The sequence below is a fragment of the Ceratotherium simum genome, chromosome 16 (assembly GCF_057802395.1).
Source record: "Ceratotherium simum simum isolate JZ-2026a chromosome 16, ASM5780239v1, whole genome shotgun sequence".
NCBI classification, from domain to species: Eukaryota; Metazoa; Chordata; class Mammalia; order Perissodactyla; family Rhinocerotidae; genus Ceratotherium; species Ceratotherium simum.
The window spans coordinates 39952933-39972957 of NC_141915.1; the positions used below are offsets into that span (position 1 = coordinate 39952933).

At 60.7% G+C, this 20025-nt stretch overlaps 1 protein-coding gene across 4 annotated transcripts in view; it reads left to right on the forward strand.

The window, feature by feature from the left end:
• The window catches only part of RARA (retinoic acid receptor alpha), a 43665-nt gene that overhangs the window by 20204 nt on the left and 3436 nt on the right, over positions 1 to 20025 (forward strand). For 2 of the 4 annotated variants that reach the window (XM_087441122.1, XM_004434532.2), the window contains exons 2-6: positions 757 to 1300; positions 15402 to 15550; positions 16859 to 17000; positions 18971 to 19131; positions 19394 to 19570. In XM_087441122.1, coding sequence (XP_087297248.1) covers positions 1123 to 1300; positions 15402 to 15550; positions 16859 to 17000; positions 18971 to 19131; positions 19394 to 19570 — 807 coding nt within the window. In that variant the 5' untranslated portion in view covers positions 757 to 1122. Of the gene's footprint in view, positions 1 to 421; positions 511 to 756; positions 1301 to 9444; positions 10113 to 15401; positions 15551 to 16858; positions 17001 to 18970; positions 19132 to 19393; positions 19571 to 20025 lie in introns of those variants that run through there. The other 2 variants (XM_014790714.2, XM_004434533.3) reach the window with 2 other exon arrangements.

Here is a 20025-nt window from a genome sequence, read left to right on the forward strand (position 1 = left end):
GCCCACCTCCCACCCCCTCCAGGGATGTGGCTTCTGCAGACAGAGTACGTGGGTGAACTCTGAGATCAGTCTCCTCGCCCCTCCATTGCCTGGGGGTAGGGGCTTCCACCCCGGGCAGTCCCTGCCCTCCTGACACACTGCCTGCCCCCAGCACATCGTGCTGTTGTGCCATGGAGGTGATACCTAGGAGTCCTTGGTCCCATTTCCCTATTTGTGTGTATGTAGACGGGCCTCCTCCTCGGGCCTGTGGGACAAACCCATCTGGGGTGCTGGGGCTTGATTTGGGGGGGAAGTGGTGTGAGAGGGGCCCCCTGGCTTAGGAGTCATTTTTCTGAGAAGTGCCAATGCTTTAGGGAAGCGGCTTTTCCTCCCCGCCCCCTCCCCTCAAGCACACGTTCTCTGCTCTTGACCTCAGGTAACCTGCACTGAGGGAAGGAGGGCCAGCTGCCTGCCTCTGCTGCAGGGAGCCTCTGGGGTGGCACCCTGGACCCTTGCCCCTCAGGCTTGTGGGTGAGAGACCCTCCGCGGCTCTGGGCTCTGTCCCTGTCTCCCCAGCCTGGCTGTGCTATCCTGCCACCCCCAGCAGTGTCTGGGCCCTGCTCCCAGGCTGTCTCTGCCAGCCAGGCATGGTGCCAGCTGTCTGCTCAGCCGGGTGCCACAGGAAAATCTCCGGCCGCCCAGGTTGGGGAGCTCCACGGGGAATGCCCGCGTGCCTGCTCCTCAGTGCCCACTCACCTGTCTTTCCTCTTTCTGCAGCATCACAGGACATGGCCCCCCCTGCCGCCTAGCCGGGGCCCACCTAGGAGAGGCATCCTTTTCGGCATCCTGAAGGCCAGCTCTGGACCTTCCCGGGAAAGTGCCAGCTCACGGAACTGCTTGACCAAAGGATCGGCTCTTGGGACATCCCCCAACCCGCCCGGCCCCCAGCTAGAGTGGGGGCTCCAGAAGGCTGAGATTAGCCTGCTGGCCTTGGACAGCAGCTCCAGGACAGAAGGGGGGGGTGGGCTGACCACCCAAACCCCCTCTGGGCCCAGGCCCCATGCCCCGAGGAGGGGCGGCCTGAAGCCCGCCAGAGCCCTCTGCCAGACTGTCTGCCTGTCCTTCTGACTGTGGCTGCTTGGCATGGCCAGCAACAGCAGCTCCTGCCCAACACCTGGGGGAGGGCACCTCAATGGGTACCCGGTGCCCCCCTACGCCTTTTTCTTCCCCCCTATGCTGGGTGGACTCTCCCCGCCAGGCGCTCTGACCACTCTCCAGCACCAGCTTCCAGTTAGTGGCTACAGCACACCATCCCCAGCCAGTAAGTGGGGTGGTGGGAGGCTTGGTGGGAGGGGGCTGTGGAGGGCTGCAGGCCTCAGGCCTTGGCCTCTGGGCACCTCTGTTCCGCCGCAGTGGTGAGGTCTTCTCCAGACGAGGGGGACCATCGTTTGGGGGGCTCAAGGATGAGCGGCCATGGCTGATGGCCTGATCACAGTGGTTGTGTTTGATGTTGGGGGTAGCAGAGGGAGAGATGAAACAACGCTGTCCCGTGGTGCCCCTCTCGCCCTCTCCTGTGCCTTGCTTTTGAGGGCCTTATAAATAGCTCCAGGGACTGGACACAGAGGTCGGAGGCGGGTAAACAAACCTCTCGACATTGGGTGGAAATGGCTCCTCTACTGAGAGTGGCACCCCACCTCTGCCCCACCCCATCCAGTGCATCTGAGGGAAAGGGCTTGAAGGAGTAGACAGGGGCAGCCCGGCTGGGACCCCCTACTCTCCCCCTGCCAGCTCCACCCCTGGCCATGATAGGTTGTGCTTCCCTTTGTGGGGAGGGTGGGAAGTAGGAACCCATGCCCAGCCTAGTGGATAGGGCGAGTGTTCCAGGAGGGGGCGCTTGGCCTGGACTCTGGCTGTGGACACATGCATGCTCTTGGCAGAGCCTGTGTTTTCTCTCTGCCTCCACCCTTTGACATGGGGGTCGCCTGTAGCTGGGCGGGGGTCTCAGTACCCTTCCCTGGCTGGCTGAGCCAGGTAGTGGGAGGTGGTGGCGGCTATGGCCAGCTGGCAGAGTCCAGGCCTTGGGCCTGCCAGGCCGCTTACAGTAACTCTGGCCCCCAGGGCCCAGCTGGGCGCCAGGCCAGGGCTTGGGGGGAGGAGGGAGCCGGGGCCTGGCCTGGGGCAGGAGGGGGTGGAAGCAGCAGAACGGGCCATGGACGGCTGGCTGGCTGGCCGGTCAGCTGCTGACCTGGGAAATGTGTCCCATCTCTCCTGGCGGGCAGGGACTGAACACCCTGCCCCAGTTACCCACCGCCCCTCCCATGGCCACTGGCAAGCTGCCTGGCACCACTGCCCTCTGCGCCTGGCTGGGCTGGGTCAGTGCCCCCTTCTCAGTGTTGGGGCAGCACACTCTCCCCAGAGCCGGGGAGTCTCTTTGTCCCTGGGGCAGGCCCTGGCTGGGCGCCTCACTGCCCGCACTGGCTGTCTGCCCACTGCCACCACTGCTTCCTGGAGCGCCTCCTCTGGCTCTGCTGTGGCCCTCTCCTTCCCAGGCCCCACCAGCCACTGGGAGCAGGGGCTCTATGTCTGTGCTCCTTTAGGACCCCACCCTTTATACCCTGAGGCCGAGGGGTAGACAGATACTGCCTCAGTTTCCACTGACACCCCTTCTCACACCTCTATCTTCTGTTCCCACGCTGTCTTCTGTCATCCTCTCATAGGAGCGTGAAGTGGACAGCATAGTGACCTGGGAGTTGGGGAACCCTGATTCTGGTCTGGTCTTGCAGTCTGTGCTAGGTGATGGGGGAGCCAGTCTCTGGGTTCAAGGTTGCTGGGGAATAGGTGGGTGTGTCTGTGGTTCCTCATATCTGTGTGGAATAGTTGCTGCGTCTGCGGGGACTGGGATTTATATTCTCGGCTCAGGTAATTGGAACGTCTGCTTCCTGCCACGGTGGGATTTTTAGGGAGGGAGAAGTCGGAGGCCCGCAACCGGGTGCTTGTGGACAACTTACCCTTCCCCAGGTGATGGGAACAGAGCCCTAGACACTCTGCCCACCTGGGCCTGGACTCACGAGGGTTGGAGGGGGCTGGGGCCTGGCCCCTGTCCTTGCCCTGTCCTGTGCCAGATGAGCGAATACTTTGCCCTCCTTTGAATGTTGCAAGCTTCTTCCTCTTTCTTGGAGGTGGGTGGGGAGGGCTTCCGGGTCCCTCACTTCCCACCCTGGTAACCTTCTCCCCCCAGGGTGGGGTGCCCACATTTCAGGCAAGTGGAGCCTTCTCTGGCTTTCCCCACCCAGGTTAGGCAATGGCCCCTTCCTGCCTCCTCCCTCTGTGAGCCTGTGGGTTTCCCTACCCCTCCCCTTTCCTAGTAAACAATAACAACTTCTCTTCCTACCCAGACCCCCAGCTTATGAGCTGCTCCCTGACCTTCCCCTTCTCTGGGACCAGAGGTGTGGCCGTGGCCTGAGGGAGCCAGGCATTTCCCTCCTTTTTGTGCAGGGCTGGGGGGGCCTGGCGACCCAAGCTCTTAGCTCTGGGTAGCGGAGCATGACAGATCAAAATTCACACTCAGAGATGGAGGCAGCCTCACCTTCCCTGCTCCCCCCACCTTGGGCTGGTGCTGCGGGTCAGGTAGTTCCTGGGAGAGGTGGACATCAGCGGCCCCCATTCTTGCAGGGAGCAATGATATGCTCTGGTCCTCTGCCACCTTTTTTGTAGGAAATGTCGCTGATAAGTCTGCCTCCTCCCACTTTCCACTTCCCACCAACAAACGTGTTTGGATGGCCCCCCTCCCCCTCCCATCCCTCTCTCCAAGTCGGAAGGAGGCTGGACCTTGGATATCTTGAGTGTACCTTTCAGAGACCCTGGAATGACAGAAATATTCTCCAGGTCACTGTGGGGGGGTGGTATTTGTCCTGCTATAGTCTCTCAGGGAGCCAGAGTCCGAGGCCCCAGAGATGGTACAGGATCCCCCACCCCCAAACAGGCCCCAGGGGCTTGGTCTCTGAGGACTGGTGTTTACTGTGGAGGGTTGGGATTCTGTGTGCCTTGTGGGGAGGGTCAGGGTTGTGTGTGTTTTGGGAGTGGGGGGGTCAGGGTTGTGTGTGCTTTAGGGGTGGAGGGGTCAAGGTTGGGTGTGTGTTGGGAAGGGGGTTAATGGCTTGTGTGTATTTGGTGAGAGGGTCAGAGAGTTGAGTGTGTTTTGGGAGCATCAAATCCGGAGTCAGGGAGGGGGTGTCGGTTAGTTTGTATGCTGGTGAGCGTGGTGACTTAGGGCATAGAGTGTTTCAGGGGAGGGGTATGTGGATTGTGTTGTGTGTTTGGGGAGGGGAGGGTCTCTATTTCTTATCGCTGGTCTAGGCTGGAGGGGAAACTAACCTGCCTTTCTGGTTGCTCACGTTGGGAGCTGCACGGGGGCGGCTGTGGAGTAGGCCATGTAGCTTGGGTTCTGGCTTTGCCATTTGTTACGTGCGATACCCTCTCTGAGCATGTTTCCTTGTCGGGAAAGCAGGGGTATTACCAGAACCTCCCTCAAAGCGCTGAGATTAGGCAAGATATCAACGTAATGCGCTCAGCTCTGCGACTCGCATGTGATCACTGCTGTGTCACTCGGCTATTACGACAGGGAAGAGGGACCCAGGCCCTTTCTAGGTTGGAGGTGGAGAGAAAGGGGTGATGACATTTGTGGAGTGCCTACTGTGTGCCTGGACTTTAACTCTGTGTTACAGTTCTTAATCCCTGCAATGCTGGGAGAGGGACATTATCCCCATTTACTCATGAGGAAACAGCACTGGTGGAGGTTAAGTGACTGGGCTGAGTAACTGTAAAGCTGGGCTGTTTTCCACCATCCAGATAGGCAGCTGCGGGAGGGTATTGTGGGGGGCACTCCTGGGTGAGGGAGCCTTGGGGGTGGGTCAGAGCCGATGGTGAAACCCCTTCCTCCATGGCTGAGGCCCTGCTTCTGCTTTAGGACCTTCAGCCGTTGCCCAGTAGGGGGCGTAGGGAAGCCCCCCCCCCCCCACGCCCCCTCCTCTCTGTTTTGGATCCTGAAGGCTGGAGGGAAAGAGTGTTCAGAGGCCTGGGCCACATCTCCATCCTGTCCTGGAAGCTGCGGAAACAATCTGTTCACACCCATCCCCACCCCTGAACCTGCCCACTGCAGCCGGGGAGTTTGCAGAGCTCAGCGGGCACCCTCCCCGCCAGCTCCAGACAGACACTGTAGGAACAGAGTGTAAAAATCACAGTTCTTATTCTTACTTTGTTTCAATGTGTGCAGTGGGGGCAGGAAAGTTGGAAGCAATCAGTAGAGGAGCCGGGCATGGGAACCCCAAAAGACAGGCTCTAGACTTTTCCTTTCTGTCCACATATTCGCTCGCTGTGTGTGCCTGGAGACTAGGGCATGGCTCTAGGGCCTGGGGGAGCCTGGGGAGACAGAGGAGAGGGTGTGCCTTTCTCCTCTTCTCCTCTGCCATTCCCTCCCCTTTGGGGTCTGTATCTGCCCGGGCATGGGAGCCCCAAGACAGGCTCTAGACTTTTCCTTTCCTTCCACATATTCGCTGTGTGTGCCCCCTTCTCTTCTGCCCACTCTTTCCCTGGATAATAGGAGGGACAGCCCAGGGGGAGGGGGTACTGCTAGCAGTGCCTTTCCTGGGGTCCAAAATGCAGAGTCAGCCAAAAGACTTCGGGATGGGGTTTTGAATGAAAATGGGGCCACTCACCTTTCATCTCACAGCACTGATAATGCACAGCTCCCCCCAGGGCAAGATCCCAGCATGTGGGGGAGGGGACTCAGGGAAGGAAGCCTGTCCCCCTAGGCTGGCCAGAACCTGAGACATTGTGTCCACCCCATGCCAAGGGCCATGTGCCCATGGGGATGTGCCAGTGCAGGCCCTGACTACCCTTTGGGGGGTAGCTTCTGTGGAAAGAGGAAGTGTTTCCCTTTTCCAAATCTCTTGGGGGTGGTGTCCACGCCACCTTCCTCCTCCCTTCCTCCATGGAGTTGGGGTATAGCCTGTGGAGCTGGGTCTCCAGGGTAGACTGGAGGACCCCAGCCCTGGCTAGATAAGAAATAGAGGCCCAGGCCCTTCCCCTCCCTGTTTTGATGTCTGGGTTGCTGGGAACCTCAGCCAGCCCACAGACTAAGGCCCCCTGTGGGCAGAAGTCTTAAAGGAGAGCTCTTCCTGTGCGGCCTTGGGCAGGTCATCCAGCCTATCTCTGAGTCTGTTTCCTCTTCTTTAAAGCAAGACTCCTCATCCGTCCCCAGCTGGGCGAGTTGCTATGAGGCCATGGTGACCTGCTTGCTGGTGAGGCCCTGGGTGAGCTTCAAGTACCCTGCGAAAGCAGTGAGGATGAGGGGCAGGTGGAGTGAGCACTGTCTTGGGGGATGGCCACTGTACTGGGACCTGAAGTCCATCTGGCTCTGGGCCTCATGATTTCCTGTTTGTTGTCCCCTCCAGATGGGGTTGGGGACAGGAGGGAGCCCTGTCTGGCACAAGTGGAGGCCAGTTCGGTTCAGCCCACACCTGCTGAGGGCCTGCTAAGGGCCTGCTAAGCACACAGCCCTGGTGGAGCTGTGGGGTATGCGGCAGAGGAGGACGGGGCCCCAGGCCTGCAGACAGTGGCCACCAGAGTCCCCCCACCCCCAGCGCCTTCCTTTTTCTCATCTTCTCCCGCTGCCCCAGGACACTGTTCTGCTCTGACCTGCCCGACAACCTTGCTGTTGTCCAGAACAGGCATCTCACCCCAACTTCTCCCCTTCCCCAGCTCCGGAAATCCCATCCATCCTTTAAGGAAAATCTTGAATGCCATCTCTTCCCAGAAACCTTCACAGATGTTCCCCTTTCCTTGCCATACTCTTGCTCCCTCCTTTGAATGTCTGTGGGTCCTTATTTTTTCTCTTACAACACTCATCTCTTTACCACGCAGTGATTTCTCCCCACCTAGTTCCTGCCGTGAGCTGTAATCATTTGGAAGATCATTTCCCAATCACCAGGTCTTTGATGGCAGGGACAGTCTCAGATCTTTAGTACCTCGAAGCTGTGAACACAGAGCCTACCACATAACTGGTGCCCAGGAGCTAATGTCATTTGGGAGGACAGATACCAAGGGCCGTAGAAGCTGTCTGCCCTCTTCCCCAGCAATCTTATGCACTGCCAAGGCCTGCGGACGTGCCCCAGACCCCAGCATTCCACCTGCAGCCCAGACCTCACTCAGGCGAGACCTCACTGAGGAGCCCCACACTCACCTTCCACCAGCCCAGGAGACTTCTCTACTTCAAAGTCTCGGGAACTTTGCTGTTGCACAAGCCACATACCAGAGTCCTCTTTGCTCCCCCCCCACACCCCCTCCTCCATTGATTCTGCTTTCAAAATGTCTCTGTGAATCCACCTTCCTCTGTCGTCAGCACTGCATTTCCTAGGCTGCACTCCCACTGTGTGCTGGCTGGACTGGTGCAGTAACTTCTAAGTGGTCTCCCTTGCCTTCTCACCATCCATTCTTCACACAGCTGACAGAAAGATCTTATAACACTGTAAATCAGATCTTGCCTGTCCTCTGCTTAGAACCTTTCTGTGGCTTCTTGCATTTAGGATAAAATCCAAAGTTTGATTGAGGCTAACAAGCCCACCTGGTCTGGCCTCAGCCCCTCTCCAGCCTGGGCTTGTGCCCCTTTTCCTCTTGAGTTTTATGCTCCATCCACACTAGCCCTGTCAGTTCCTTCGATGAACTCACCCACTTCTGTAACCCTAGGACCTTTGCACAGGCTCTTTCTGTTACTGAGACTGCACTCCTTCCTACTCTTTGCCTAACTTCTAAACTTCTGCTCTTTCTTTAGGTCTCTGCTTTGAGGTCTTCCCAGACCCTTCAACCTGAATTAGGTACCTACATTAATTCTCCTTCAAAGCACACTACACTTGTGTCATAATACCAGTTATCTCAGTTTGCAATTATATATATTTGTGATTATTTGCTTAATGGCTGTTGCTGCATAAGGTCTGCAAGGGCAGGCTCACCAGGGTCTCTCTGTAGTAGGTGCTCAGAATAGTTTTTCTTGAATCTGCCTGGCATGGTGGGAGTACGGGCTTTGGCCACAGAAAATTCAAATACTTACTTCACCCTTAATTAGCAGTGTGATCTTGGACAACCCATCTAGCCTTGCTGAAACCTCCGTTTCTTTATTTGCAAAATAGGAATAATGCCCACTTAGCTCTTGGAGTCGCTGTGAGGATTAAATGACAACGTTTGTAAAGAGCCTGGCTTCTAGAATATCCTTGGGAGGCATGTAAATTCCCATCCCTTTTTAGAGGGAGGGAGCTCCGCAGCAGGGTCAGAGGGAGTAACAGGATACCCTGTCCTCCGGCATCCCCTCTTTAACGGACCTACCCAGCCTGGCCCTTTCTTCCAATGAAAGAGGGCTTCAGGGAGTAAGTGGTCAGCTGGAAGGCGCCAGCCCCTCCTCTTATCTCTCCGGGGCTGGGCTCTGCGGCGGGGGCCGATCCAGGTTCCGCGGCCGGGAGACACCCTGGGCGGGGCTTTGCTCGCCGGAAGCACGTAGAGCGTGGGGGGAGAGCCCCCTCTGCACGCGCCGCGTCGGTGCCAAAGCACCCGCGCTGCCGCGTTGGGTTCTGGCGGCGGGTGGGCGGGCGGCCGGAGTCACACATGATGTCACAGACAATGACACAAGCCGGGTGTCTCATTCCGACACAGCACCCGAGCTGCACAATGTCACACCCGGGACACCCGGCACGCCACGTTCGTGGCGCCAACCCTTGGCCACACGCACCGTGGCCCTTCGCGTCCTGCGGCCACTCGCCGCGTCCCTGGGGGAGCTGGCCCGGCCCAGTCGGGCAGGGGGCCTGCGGGCGAGCCCCGCTGGCGGGCTGGCGAGCGGGTGATGTCACGGGCAGCGGTGGGTGGGTCAGCCGGAGGTGAGGCGCCGCCAGGCGAGTTCAGCGAGAGTTCAGCCGCATTGCATTAGGCAAATGAGGCCGGGGCTGGGTTGGGGGGGTGTTAGGGGGAGGACACCGGGACCACCCGCTTCACCACCTCCCCCGCCGTGGCATCGCCCGGCCGGGGACTGACCAAATCACGGGGGAGGCCGGCCGCCGGAACTGGGGTGGGGGACACGCCCGCCCCTCTTCCGTCCTCGCCTCCGCGCGCAGCCCCCTCCTCTCCCCGCACCGGGCCTCCCTCTGTACTCAGCGTACTCCTCCTCTTGAGCCTCTCTGCGCTTCCGTCCCCTCTTCTCTCCTCCCCCTTCCCAGGCTCCCCCCACTCGCCTATCCTCATCCCGCCTCTCGCTCTCAGTTCCCTGCATTTCGTCCGCTGCAGCCAGACCCGCCGGGAAGGGGTTAAACCAGGGGCGGCGCCTGGACGGGACGGGGCGGAGGAAAGGGGGTGGGATTACAGGGGAGGGGGGCGCGCGGGCTGGGGGCGCCGCGGCGGTGCGCGCCGGAGACCCAGCGACGGCCGGCCGCCCCGGGCCTGGCGGAGGCGGAGCCGCAGCCGCACGGTCCCCACCCCCACCGGAATCCTCGCCCGGAGAAGCCCGGGAGCCCCGGCGGGGAGGAGGAAGTGCTCGGTGACCCTCTGCCCCGCGCCGATCCCGCCCGGGGCCGGCGCACTTGGGGAGCCGCGAACTCTGCCTCGGACACCATGAGACTCGAGACGGGAGCCCCCTCGAGGTGAAGCGGCTGAGCTCCCGGGCCTCGGCCGGGCGTTCCCGGGGGAGCCGAAGGACCCCGCTCCCGGCACGCACAACTTCCCCGCGTTTCACCTGGGACTGGCGGAGCGGCCGGCCGACTTAGACGCGGGACTTCGGGCAGAGGGCGGCACCCTGCCCGGGTCGCCAGTCGGGGCGAGGGGACGTGCCCCTCGCCCCCAGCTGCTCTCCTCGGATGGCGCCGCCGGCTGAGTGAGGGAGGCGGCGCGCAGGACGTCCCCGCCCGGACCTCTTGTCTCTGCGGGGACGATGTACGAGAGTGTGGAAGTGGGGGGGCTCACCCCCACCCCCAATCCCTTCCTGGTGGTGGATTTTTATAACCAGAACCGGGCCTGTTTGCTCCCGGAGAAGGGGCTCCCCGCCCCCGGTCCCTACTCCACCCCGCTCCGGACTCCGCTTTGGAATGGCTCAAACCACTGTAGGTACCGGCCTCCCCTCTCCTGTTGTGGGGGTGGGGGGGTGGGCGGTAGGGCTTCCATTCCTACCGCGAGATGCGGTCCTCGGGGTGTGGCGGGGGTCTGGTCTCTACCCTCCACTTTCCCTCGTCTCTCTGGCTGAAACTCGGGTGCCCTTGCTGGACAACTGGACTCTCTCGAGTAACCCTGGGCGCTGTTTGTGTTATATTAGGGCTGAGGAACTTTTGGGGGTTCCTCCCTACAGGAAACATTTGTTCTCCTCTCCTTCCACGTCTTGCAAGGGGAAGGAAGCCCTTTGCCTCTAGTTTTTATCTTCATGCTTGGAATCCAGTAGCTTCATAGCAGAGAAGTCCTTTCTCCCACCCTGGAGGGTGGGGTAAAGGTCCTATATGTGGGCTTGTCTGCTCCGAGGAGGAGGGGCCTCCTCCTCTGACCCCACCCCTGCCAAACCCTGGGGGAGAACCCCCTCCTGTGCTACAGCTGCTGCCCCCAGCCCTTGCCCTTGTGTCATTAGAGTGAGTGTCAGGGGAGGGCTCAGTGTCTTTGGTGTTGGCAGTGGGGTGTGGCAGGAAGGGGCAACTTCATCAGACACCCGTCTGCCATCCTAACCGACCCTTACATGTTGGGGAGAGGCACTTGTCCATCTGAGGGTTGTCCTGGCCCTAGACATTGGCTGGCGTTTTTGAGGCTTCTGCCCCAGGAATGGAGGGGAGAAGCTGCTCTGGTGGGAAGAATCCCCCTCCCCCTAGTTCTAATCCAGTTTGTTCTCTGGGGGATGAGTTTGTTTTTTGTGGGTCTGGGGCTACTCTGGAAATGAGGCACGCATCCCTTCCCAGCCCAGCCGTGTCCTTTTGTTACCTTGTTTTCACTGGGAGATAGGGGCAGGCACTGGGCTGTCCCTTCCTAAGAGGGGCGCTGATGAGAACCCTGGAGTCCTGGCAGCCTGCTCACCTCTCCTCGCTTGCTGTCTCCTGTCTGGGTTCGGGCTCCTCAGAAAGAGGGGCTCTGCATCAGCTGGAACTGTGAGCACCTGGGCTGCACACCTGGGTGTGTTCATTCCGGCTGTGCAGTGGTGTACCTGGGTGGGAGAGAGCTGCCCTAGGGAGTTATTGTTACAGGGCTCAGGTTTCTTCCTCTACCTGCTCAGCTCCTCCCTGGAGCTTCTCCCACCCTCCCTGACTGGCTGCCTGCCTCCTGCCTGCCAGGGAGCAGGGGTGGAGTGGGTCTCTGGGGCCTGGCAGATTGGAGAAGGGTGAAGGGCACCCCCCCACCCCCTTTGCTCTAGGAAGAGACCTGAGGTGGAGAGACCCACCTCTGCCCCTCTTAGAGCCACCTCACTCCCAGCCTTTCCTATTGTCCTGTCCCCGACCTTTGCCTCTGGGGCAGATCGGCTGGGAGGTGGGAGGCTGCCGGCTGCAGACGGTGGGAGAGGGGGTGTGAGTGTCAGTTGACTTGGGCAAAAAGGGAGAGGTGAGAGGTGTGACACCAGGACCCTCCTTCCCATCCTCCCAGGGCTGGAGGAACATGTCCCCCCATGTGGGATAATTGGGGCACAGCTGCCAGAGTCACCCCCTCCACTGCCTTCGCTGCCTTCGCCAGAGGGTTGGGGGGAAGCTGGGATCTGAGACCCTGGACTCCAGCCCGACTCTTCCTTCGCTGGTGGGGGAGGCTCAGCTCTTCCTGGCCCCAAACTGGAGGGGGAGGAGGAGAGTGGAGCCCACAGGCCGTGGGGAAGTGGAGGCCTGTTCCCTACACCCTGTCTGGGTTGGGGGAGAGTGAGAGGCCTGGGCTCCCCAGTGCCTGTAGTCCGCGTGTAGGTGGGTATATGATGGTAGGGTAGGAGTGGGCACAGCCCCAAGGCTGTGGGCTGGGAGGGGTGGGTGTGGGGATTGTTCTGAGGCACAGGAGGACCTGGAGGCTGGGGGTGGTGACTTGACCCTGTCTAGAGTACCCAGGGTCACTACCACTGCATTGGAAGAACCCCTTGGTGTGTGTGGAGGTCCTCTGGTGACAGGAGCCCTCCAGCCCCCTCAGCCACCCAGTTCTCACTCCCTCCTGCCACCTCCACGAAAGGTGAGAAGAGACAGCAGATTGGCTGGGGGAAGAGACCTCGATCCTGCAGGGCCCTGGGGACCTTGCCTCTCCCTCCCCGAGCCCCGCTTCGGGGCACTAGAGGACAAGGGGTACACAGGATGTGGCTCCCCGTCTGTCCCCCACCAGTCTTGCCGCTCACGCCTCCGCCCGCTCCCAGACGTCCAAGAATGTGAAGCACGTGGATGCCCGGAGTGGGGGGATGGGGAGAGATGCTTATCGGCGGCTGCTGGGCTAGGGGCCTTCTTCCGCCGTTCTACCCCTAGCGCCACCCCCACCCTCACCCGGGGAGGAGGAAGGGCGGCACCGAGGGCCCTGCGCCCCCTCCCCAACCCTCCCCAGGGACTGCGAGGGGAGCTGCGGAGGAGCGGGCGCCAGCTGGATTGGGAGGGGAGCCGCTGGCCGGGGGCCCGGGTGATTTCCTGCTGATCTCCTCCAGGAAACCGGCCCCTTGTGCGAGCCTGCGAACGGCTCTGGGGCGTGGGGAATCCGGAGCGCTCTGCGGCCTCCTGCCCGCCCCGAGGGGGAGCGGGGGAGGGGCACCTTGGCAGAGGGGACTCCTGGCTTCCTGAGCCGGTTCCAGCCCTCCGCTGGGCGCTGGACCTTTGAGCTGAGAAGGTGTGGTGCTTCTCCAGCCTCGTCCTTCTGCAGGAAGAGGAGAGATTTGTGGGCTGAGGCCTCTGGGGAGGGAGGTGAGCGGGGAGGGGCCTGGACATGGCAGTCCTTCCCCCTTAGGTGGGGTGTGCAGAGTTAAAGCTGTGTCCTAACTCTTGGCGAGGCTGTGAGGGTCCCAGAGTGCCCCACGCTTCCCTGGTTGCTGGCTGGAGGCCTGGGAAGGTGAGGACTGGGCCAGGGCTCTGGGTTCAAAGGGCACATTGGGAAACCTCAAAGCTGTTACCTGGGTGACAGGTGAGGATGGGGTGGGAGTGGGAGTGCAGAGGGTGTTACAGTCTCAAAGGCAGCCAGCTGCTTGGAGTGGGCCAAAAGGAAGCCTCACCCAGCCCAAACTGTAGCCCCCACTTCGAGTCATCTCCCCATCCTGCCAAAAAATGATTTTAAAAAGCACGTTCTCTCAGTTCCATAAACGCCCTCTGGACTTTGCCTTAGCTCCAAATTTCTATGGGCCTTTGCCCCTCCAGTCAGTTCCTGACCTTAAAGCTGCCTGTCCCTCATCCCAGTATCCGGTGTATCTCACCGTCCCGCCTCCCCTCCCTCCACCAGACTCTGTACCCCAGAGCTCCCTCCGCGCTTTCTCCCCTCCTGTCTGGTCCATTTTGGAGGTGGGGCCTTGGGGCAGGCGGGCCCTGGGCAAAGGCTGGGTGGGGAGGGAAGGGCAGGGGAGGTCAGGGCCTTCATCCTCTGCCTGTTGGGACGCTGACTGGGATTCTAGGCCACGGTCCCCCCTACGCCCCCTTGTCCTTGACACCCCCTCCCCACCCCCAGTCTGGATTGTCTATTGTTACTCCTTTTACGTCTTGGAAAAAGTTAGCACAACAAAGGACTCCTTTGTGGCTCACCCCTCTGCCTCCTGGCCTCACCCAGGCCCCCCACCCCACCCCCCAGCAGCTGTTCTCAGGCCTCTAGCCTGTCTGATTTGCTTGTCTGGCCTGGGGAGAGTGAGGTGGGGGAAAACCAGGCCAGGGCAGTTCGGTGTTGGGTGAGGAGCAGAGGGCTGGGGGAGGTCAGTGAAGGGTCTGTGGGCCTGGTGGGGGTGTGGGCATCTACTGTTCCTTTGCTGCAGGCTGGTCTCTGGGCAGGGACGGGGACATGGGGCCACAGCAGTGCTGGTCAGCCAGGCTGACCAGGGAAGTGGTGCCCAGACCCTACTAAGAGCCAAGAAGGCCCTGCCAAGGTCGTTGGCCTGGTTCCCCATCATCAACCGCCTGGCAGTCCCTGGTTTGTCTGCATGTAAGGGGGGGAGGGTGGTAACATGCAGCCAGCCCCCAGTGTCCAGGCACTTCTTTTCTCCATGCCTGGATTTTGGGGCCACGTGACTCATGGCTATAAGGTGCTTGGGCCAGGAGCTTTGGGCCTCTTTGCATTACACTACCTCGTGTGCTGGGGTTTGGGGTAAGACTAGGTAGGATCCTGGGGTGTGGGAGGAGGTAGGGATCTACCTACTTAGGGAGGCATCCTTGTCCCTCCTTGGTCCTGGACAGGTGGACTTGGCAGGGGTCTTAGGAGGATGTCGGGTGGCCCCTTGGGAAACGGGTTGCCTTGGTCATTGTTCTCATCCAGCATGGTACACCCCCAGCTGCCCCGGCTTTAGGCACAGACAGCCCCCACCCAGCCCAGCTGTGTTCTGCCTGGGGTGGTCGGCATGGGGCCAGGCACTGGGGAGGATTTGGCTAGTGGGGGCTGCCCCTACCGGCTGGGTCACCCCTCCTGGCTGCCCTCTTGGAGCTGAATAACGGGAGGGGAGGGGGTAGTAACCCGGACGTAGTATTGAGGCCAGACAGACAGAGCATTGATGGGAACAGACCCCCTTTGTCATGCTGCTTTCCCCCAGACGGGGCACCCAGAGCAGTGGGCTTCCGGGGCCCACAGGGACTCTTTTCCCTGTCTCTAGGGAGTCCCCGTGCTTATCTCAGGGAGTCCCCGCCTCTTGGCCCCAACATTTGGGAGTCGTTGTACACCCTGCCTTGGGTCCCTGGCCAGGGGATTGTTTGGGTGGAGGAGGGGCTGTGGCTGCTGGCAGAGGCGGGTGGGGGGGTAGAGAGGGGAGCGGAAGCAGAGGGGGTAGGGGAGTGGCTGGCTTTGAATATCCTGTTGACCCCAGTTTCCTCTGCCCCCAGCTTGTGTCCTCTTCCCTCCCTCCTCATCAGGCCTTAACTCCTTCCTAACTTGGGGAGATTGAGCTGGGCTGCCCAGGGGCCAGGGCTTTAGAACCGGGTTGACTCCCGCCCCCACTGCCCAGTGTAGCCATGTCCATAGACAAATCTGATAGTTTATTCATCTGATCTTTCTGGTTTTGAAGGTGGGGTCCTGGGGAAGTAGCCAGGAGTGATGGAGTGCTGGCGGCTTCATTGGCAGCCTCATTCCCCTGCTGTCCTGAGACTGTGTCCCTGCCCCAGAGTTTGAATCCTGGCAGCCGTGGTGAGGCTGGACCAGGCTCCTGGGAGAGACTCTGAGGCAGGGTGGGCACGGTATTAAGGATGGCGACCTGGGTCTCTAACCGCCCCTCCCTCTTTTCTCTCTAGCCATCGAGACCCAGAGCAGCAGTTCCGAAGAGATAGTGCCCAGCCCTCCCTCGCCGCCCCCACTGCCCCGCATCTATAAGCCTTGCTTTGTCTGTCAAGACAAATCCTCAGGCTACCACTATGGGGTCAGCGCCTGTGAGGGCTGCAAGGTGAGTTGAGAGGGTCATTGGGAAGGACAGTCCTGATTAGATAAATGGGATGTCCCCACTGCCATGCCCTGGGAGTATGCCATTGGTGGAGGGATGTCCCTGAAGCTGCTGCTCTTCTATGCAGAAGGTGGCAACAGCCTTGGAGGAGAGGAGGCGTGCAGAAACCCCCCATAGATGAGCAGGGGTCCCCCAAACCAGAGGTCCCTCTCCTGCCCAAGCTCCTTTCCCTGTCTCCATCCTCCAGCTGGCAGGGCGTACACCCACTCTGCTGCCGCTGCCCAGGTTGCCATGGTGAGCTGGCTGCCAACTGGCTCTTGGCTGGGGACCCACGAGGCCTGCCCCCTGCAGCCCTGCCTGAACCTCGCCATGGCAGCCTGGCAGGAGGCAGTCAGGAGCAGGCGCCCTGCCTTGGCCTCTCCTTCAGGTCCCCAGGCTGTGGGCTGCTCAGTGGCTGGCTAGATTTACCTGTGTGCACGTTAGGCTCCAGGGTGCAGATGTGGCTGCCACCCTCCCCGCAGCTGTGGGCACGGCCTCTCCTCCTCCTCTCCCTGGAGCCCAAGCCTCTGTACCTGTTTCTTCCTCAGAGATTGGGGCTCAGAAGCTGCACAGCTTTGGGGCTTGGGGCACATGCTTGGGATAGCGTGGAGTGGCTGTCCCCAGGTGTGAGGCAGAGATCAAGGGCATAGCACAAGGCCTTGGACTGTGTGTGTCTGCCTGCCCTGTCTGGTTGTTCCCGTTTGTCCCTGGTCTGTCTGTCTGTCTCGCTGGTTAGCCCGTGTGTGCAGCCCTTGACCAGCCCGGGTCTCCCTGTGATTAGTCCGTGCACGTCTGCCTGGTTGGTGAATGTGAACCTGCTGCCTTGCTCCTGAGCGTGTGTGCGTTTCCATCTCTCTGGCCGGCCTGCCTCTGTCCCTCTGTGGCCTCTTCCTGCTTGCCTTCTCTTCCTGTGCTCTGAGCCCAGGGCTGTGGGTTCCAGAGCTCTGTCATCTCCCATTTGGCCCCTTGTCCCCCTTTTCCTGACTCTCCAGCAGCCCTGAGGTCCTTTTCCCCAGGAGGGAGGAAGCCTGGTGTGTGGGTAGGGGTTGAGGGAAGACCCCTGCCACCTGCAGTGTTGCAGGTGCTGGAATTCTCTTGGGGGTATCCTTGTGGGTGAACCATTCTCCCCGCCTTATCTGGCCTGCTCAGGTAGGTGATGGCCACAGGCTTGGGGGCAGCAGCTGGCCTGGCCGTCTGCCCTGGGCTGGGGCCACAGGCTGCACTGCTCCTGCTGTGGGTGCGGCTGACCTGACCCCTTCCGTCCACACCCAGGGCTTCTTCCGCCGCAGCATCCAGAAGAACATGGTGTACACATGTCACCGGGACAAGAGCTGCATCATCAACAAGGTGACCCGGAACCGCTGCCAGTACTGCCGGCTGCAGAAGTGCCTGGAAGTGGGCATGTCCAGGGAGTGTGAGTGCCACGGGGCTGAGGGCTGGCCTTGCGGGGTGGGACGGCCGTGGAGCAGGGGCGTGGGTGTGTGTGGATGTGCACTTGCACGCCCGCGGGGTGGTGAGCGGGCTCACGACCTGTCTGTGCATCTAGCCAGCTGTATGTCCGTGTGTGGACAGCTCTTCCCATTTGTGCGTGGCTGGCTGTGTGTGCTCCCACGTGTGTGCGTGTCTGTCTGCTCCTGGCCAGCTGGCTTCCAGGCCCTGCTTGGCTTTGGGGCGGGGCTCAGAGGCATACCTGAGTCCCCCCAGATTGTGCATCTTGGGTAAGGGCCCGTGCTGAGGGGTGCTGGTTGGTGTTTCTGTCTGTGTGGGGTTGCGGCTGGCACAGGGATCTAAAAGCCATTGTCTGGTGAAGCCTGGGACCTGGAGTTGGAAGAGAGAATTGGGACTTCTCAGATCCCAGAGGAACAGGGTTTCCAGTTTGGGCTCAGCTGAGGCCCAGTGGAGGGAGAGAGGGAGGGAGGGATGGACGGGGAGACCCTCTTGTGTTGAATCATGGGTGTTGCCGTGGTGACTGGTGATTGATGATGTCAGAGATAAATGACGCTGACAGACGCCTCCTTGTCTGCGTGGCCGTTGCCATGGAGCCTGGGCCTTGGGGGATGGGGTGGGGGAGGGGGCTGCAGGACCCTCTAGCCTTTTGTGGGGAGGGCAGTAGAAGAGGGAAGTGGAGAGGGGATGTAGGGGGGATGTGAGGAGCCCCAGACAGGAGAGGAGGGGCCCTGCAGCACCCTGCCACCTTCTGCCACAGGAGACACGGGCTGCCGTGTCTGGAGCCCAGGAAGTGGTGGCTCCACGCTGCTGAGTGGGTGACAGCTTGGGACCCGCAGGCCTGGGACCCTTCCCATGGGGGCCCAGCACTTCCTCCTCCCTCTGCTTCTGCCACCTTCCGCTCCCAGAGCTTTCCAGTGCAGAAGGACCAGGGTGGAGACCCCCTCTCCCTCCCACCACCAACTCCCCCTTTCCCTCCCTCCTCCTCTCTGGCTGCTCTGTGCCCCCGAGCTGAGCAGCTGCCATTTCAATAGAATTAAAGCTTCCGAATGATAAACGTCTTGTCACAGCTGCAATTTTCTCTTCCCAAATTATCCCCCCACTCTCCCTCTCTCTTCTCTCCCTTGCACTTTATTGAATTTGCAGAATCGACATGAGTGATCTCCAAATTATGCCAGCGCCCCCCACCCCGCTGCCCCCTCCCCGGGCCCCCCACCCCCACCCTCTCTTCCTCCAGCGTCAGCAGCCACCACCACTGGCCCTGTGAGTGATTGTGTGTCTGGGATAATCGGCTGGTAACGACCCCATCGCTTCTTTAAAGCCGAGTGGTGTGTGCGGCTCAGCGCCCCCGGTGATTTGTCAGCTCCCCGGCTAATGGGCCGAGAGATTCTCCTGCCCGGCCCCCCGCTATCCGGCTGGGGAACCCTACTTTTTGCCTGCTGGAGGAGCTGCTTGGAGCCAGTCGCAGGGACCCCCAGGGACACGGCTGCCAGGAGGGCTGGAGGCCAGTGGAGGCAGGAGCGGGTCCTTCCTGGAAGCAGAGGGAGTGGGGGCCAGGGGAGGCAGAGCACGCAGATGGAACACTGCACACTTGCTTCCAGCCCAGGACACTTTCCCACCCGGAGCGTGGGCCGGAGTCGATGCGTGGGAGTGTGGGGCACAGCGGGCTGGCCGAGGGGCGCGTGTGCTGTGCTTGGGGGGCCCTGGGCAGGACTTGGCCTGTGGGTCAGGTGGGCATGGAGGGATGGACCGTGTGTTGACACCTTGCCTGCCTGTGCACTCATATGTGTGCGTTTGTGTGTGTGCACAGTTGCGTGTGTGTGCCTCTGCCGGGTGACCTCTGTGGCCAGCAGCTCTCTGTCTGATGGGAGGAGCTTGGGTGGAGATGGGCTGATGCCCGCACCTGCCCTCTAATGGCCAGGCCTGTGCCCTCCACAGCTGTGAGGAACGACCGGAACAAGAAGAAGAAGGAGGCGCCCAAGCCCGAGTGCTCTGAGAGCTACACGCTGACGCCAGAGGTGGGGGAGCTCATCGAGAAGGTGCGCAAAGCGCACCAGGAGACCTTCCCTGCCCTCTGCCAGCTGGGCAAATACACTACGGTACGGCTGCTCCCGGCCTGGCGGGGTGGGTGCACCCAGTGCCACGGGGCCCAGGACGGGCCTCTTGTGGGCACCCCTTCTGCCAGGCTTGCCCGTCCTCAGCCCTGCCTGGGCCTCCGTTCTCCTCCTCCCCCTCTTCTCCCTCCTTCTGTGCCTGCTCTCAAGGAGCTCTCAGGAAGTGAGGCGGGCCTGTGGGGGCGGTGGAGCCAGGCCGAGAAGGGTGCCGTGAGGAGAAGGCCCTCACTCTCCCCCGTCCTCCCAGAACAACAGCTCGGAACAGCGTGTCTCTCTGGACATTGACCTCTGGGACAAGTTCAGTGAACTCTCCACCAAGTGCATCATTAAGACTGTGGAGTTCGCCAAGCAACTGCCTGGCTTCACCACCCTCACCATTGCCGACCAGATCACCCTCCTCAAGGCTGCCTGCCTGGACATCCTGGTGAGGGTCTGCACCCTGCCCACCTGGGCACTGCCTCCATGTCCTTGGAGGATGTCCTGCCACTCAACTGCCTTCCTAAACATCCATCTGGAATCGACCTACCCAGATGCCCACCCACCCACATATCCACCCTTCTCCCTTCTCTGTCCACCTGTCTACTCATCTACCTGTCTACCTATCCACTTAGCCACTCAGCACCTGGATGTGCACTGGTTCACCCATTCACCTGTACACACATCCATCCACCCTCACCCTGTCTTTCCATTGAGCTTTCCATCCAGCCAACCATTTTCCCGTGTATGTCTGTAATAAAGATTCACTCAGGACCTTGTAAGGCCAGGCCTTGAGCTGGCTGTCAGGAACAGAGGTAAACAATACTGTCCCCTTTCTCGAAAACCTTCTGTTGGTGGAGGCAACAGATATGTAAACAGAGGTTGCAAAACTGTGATAAATGC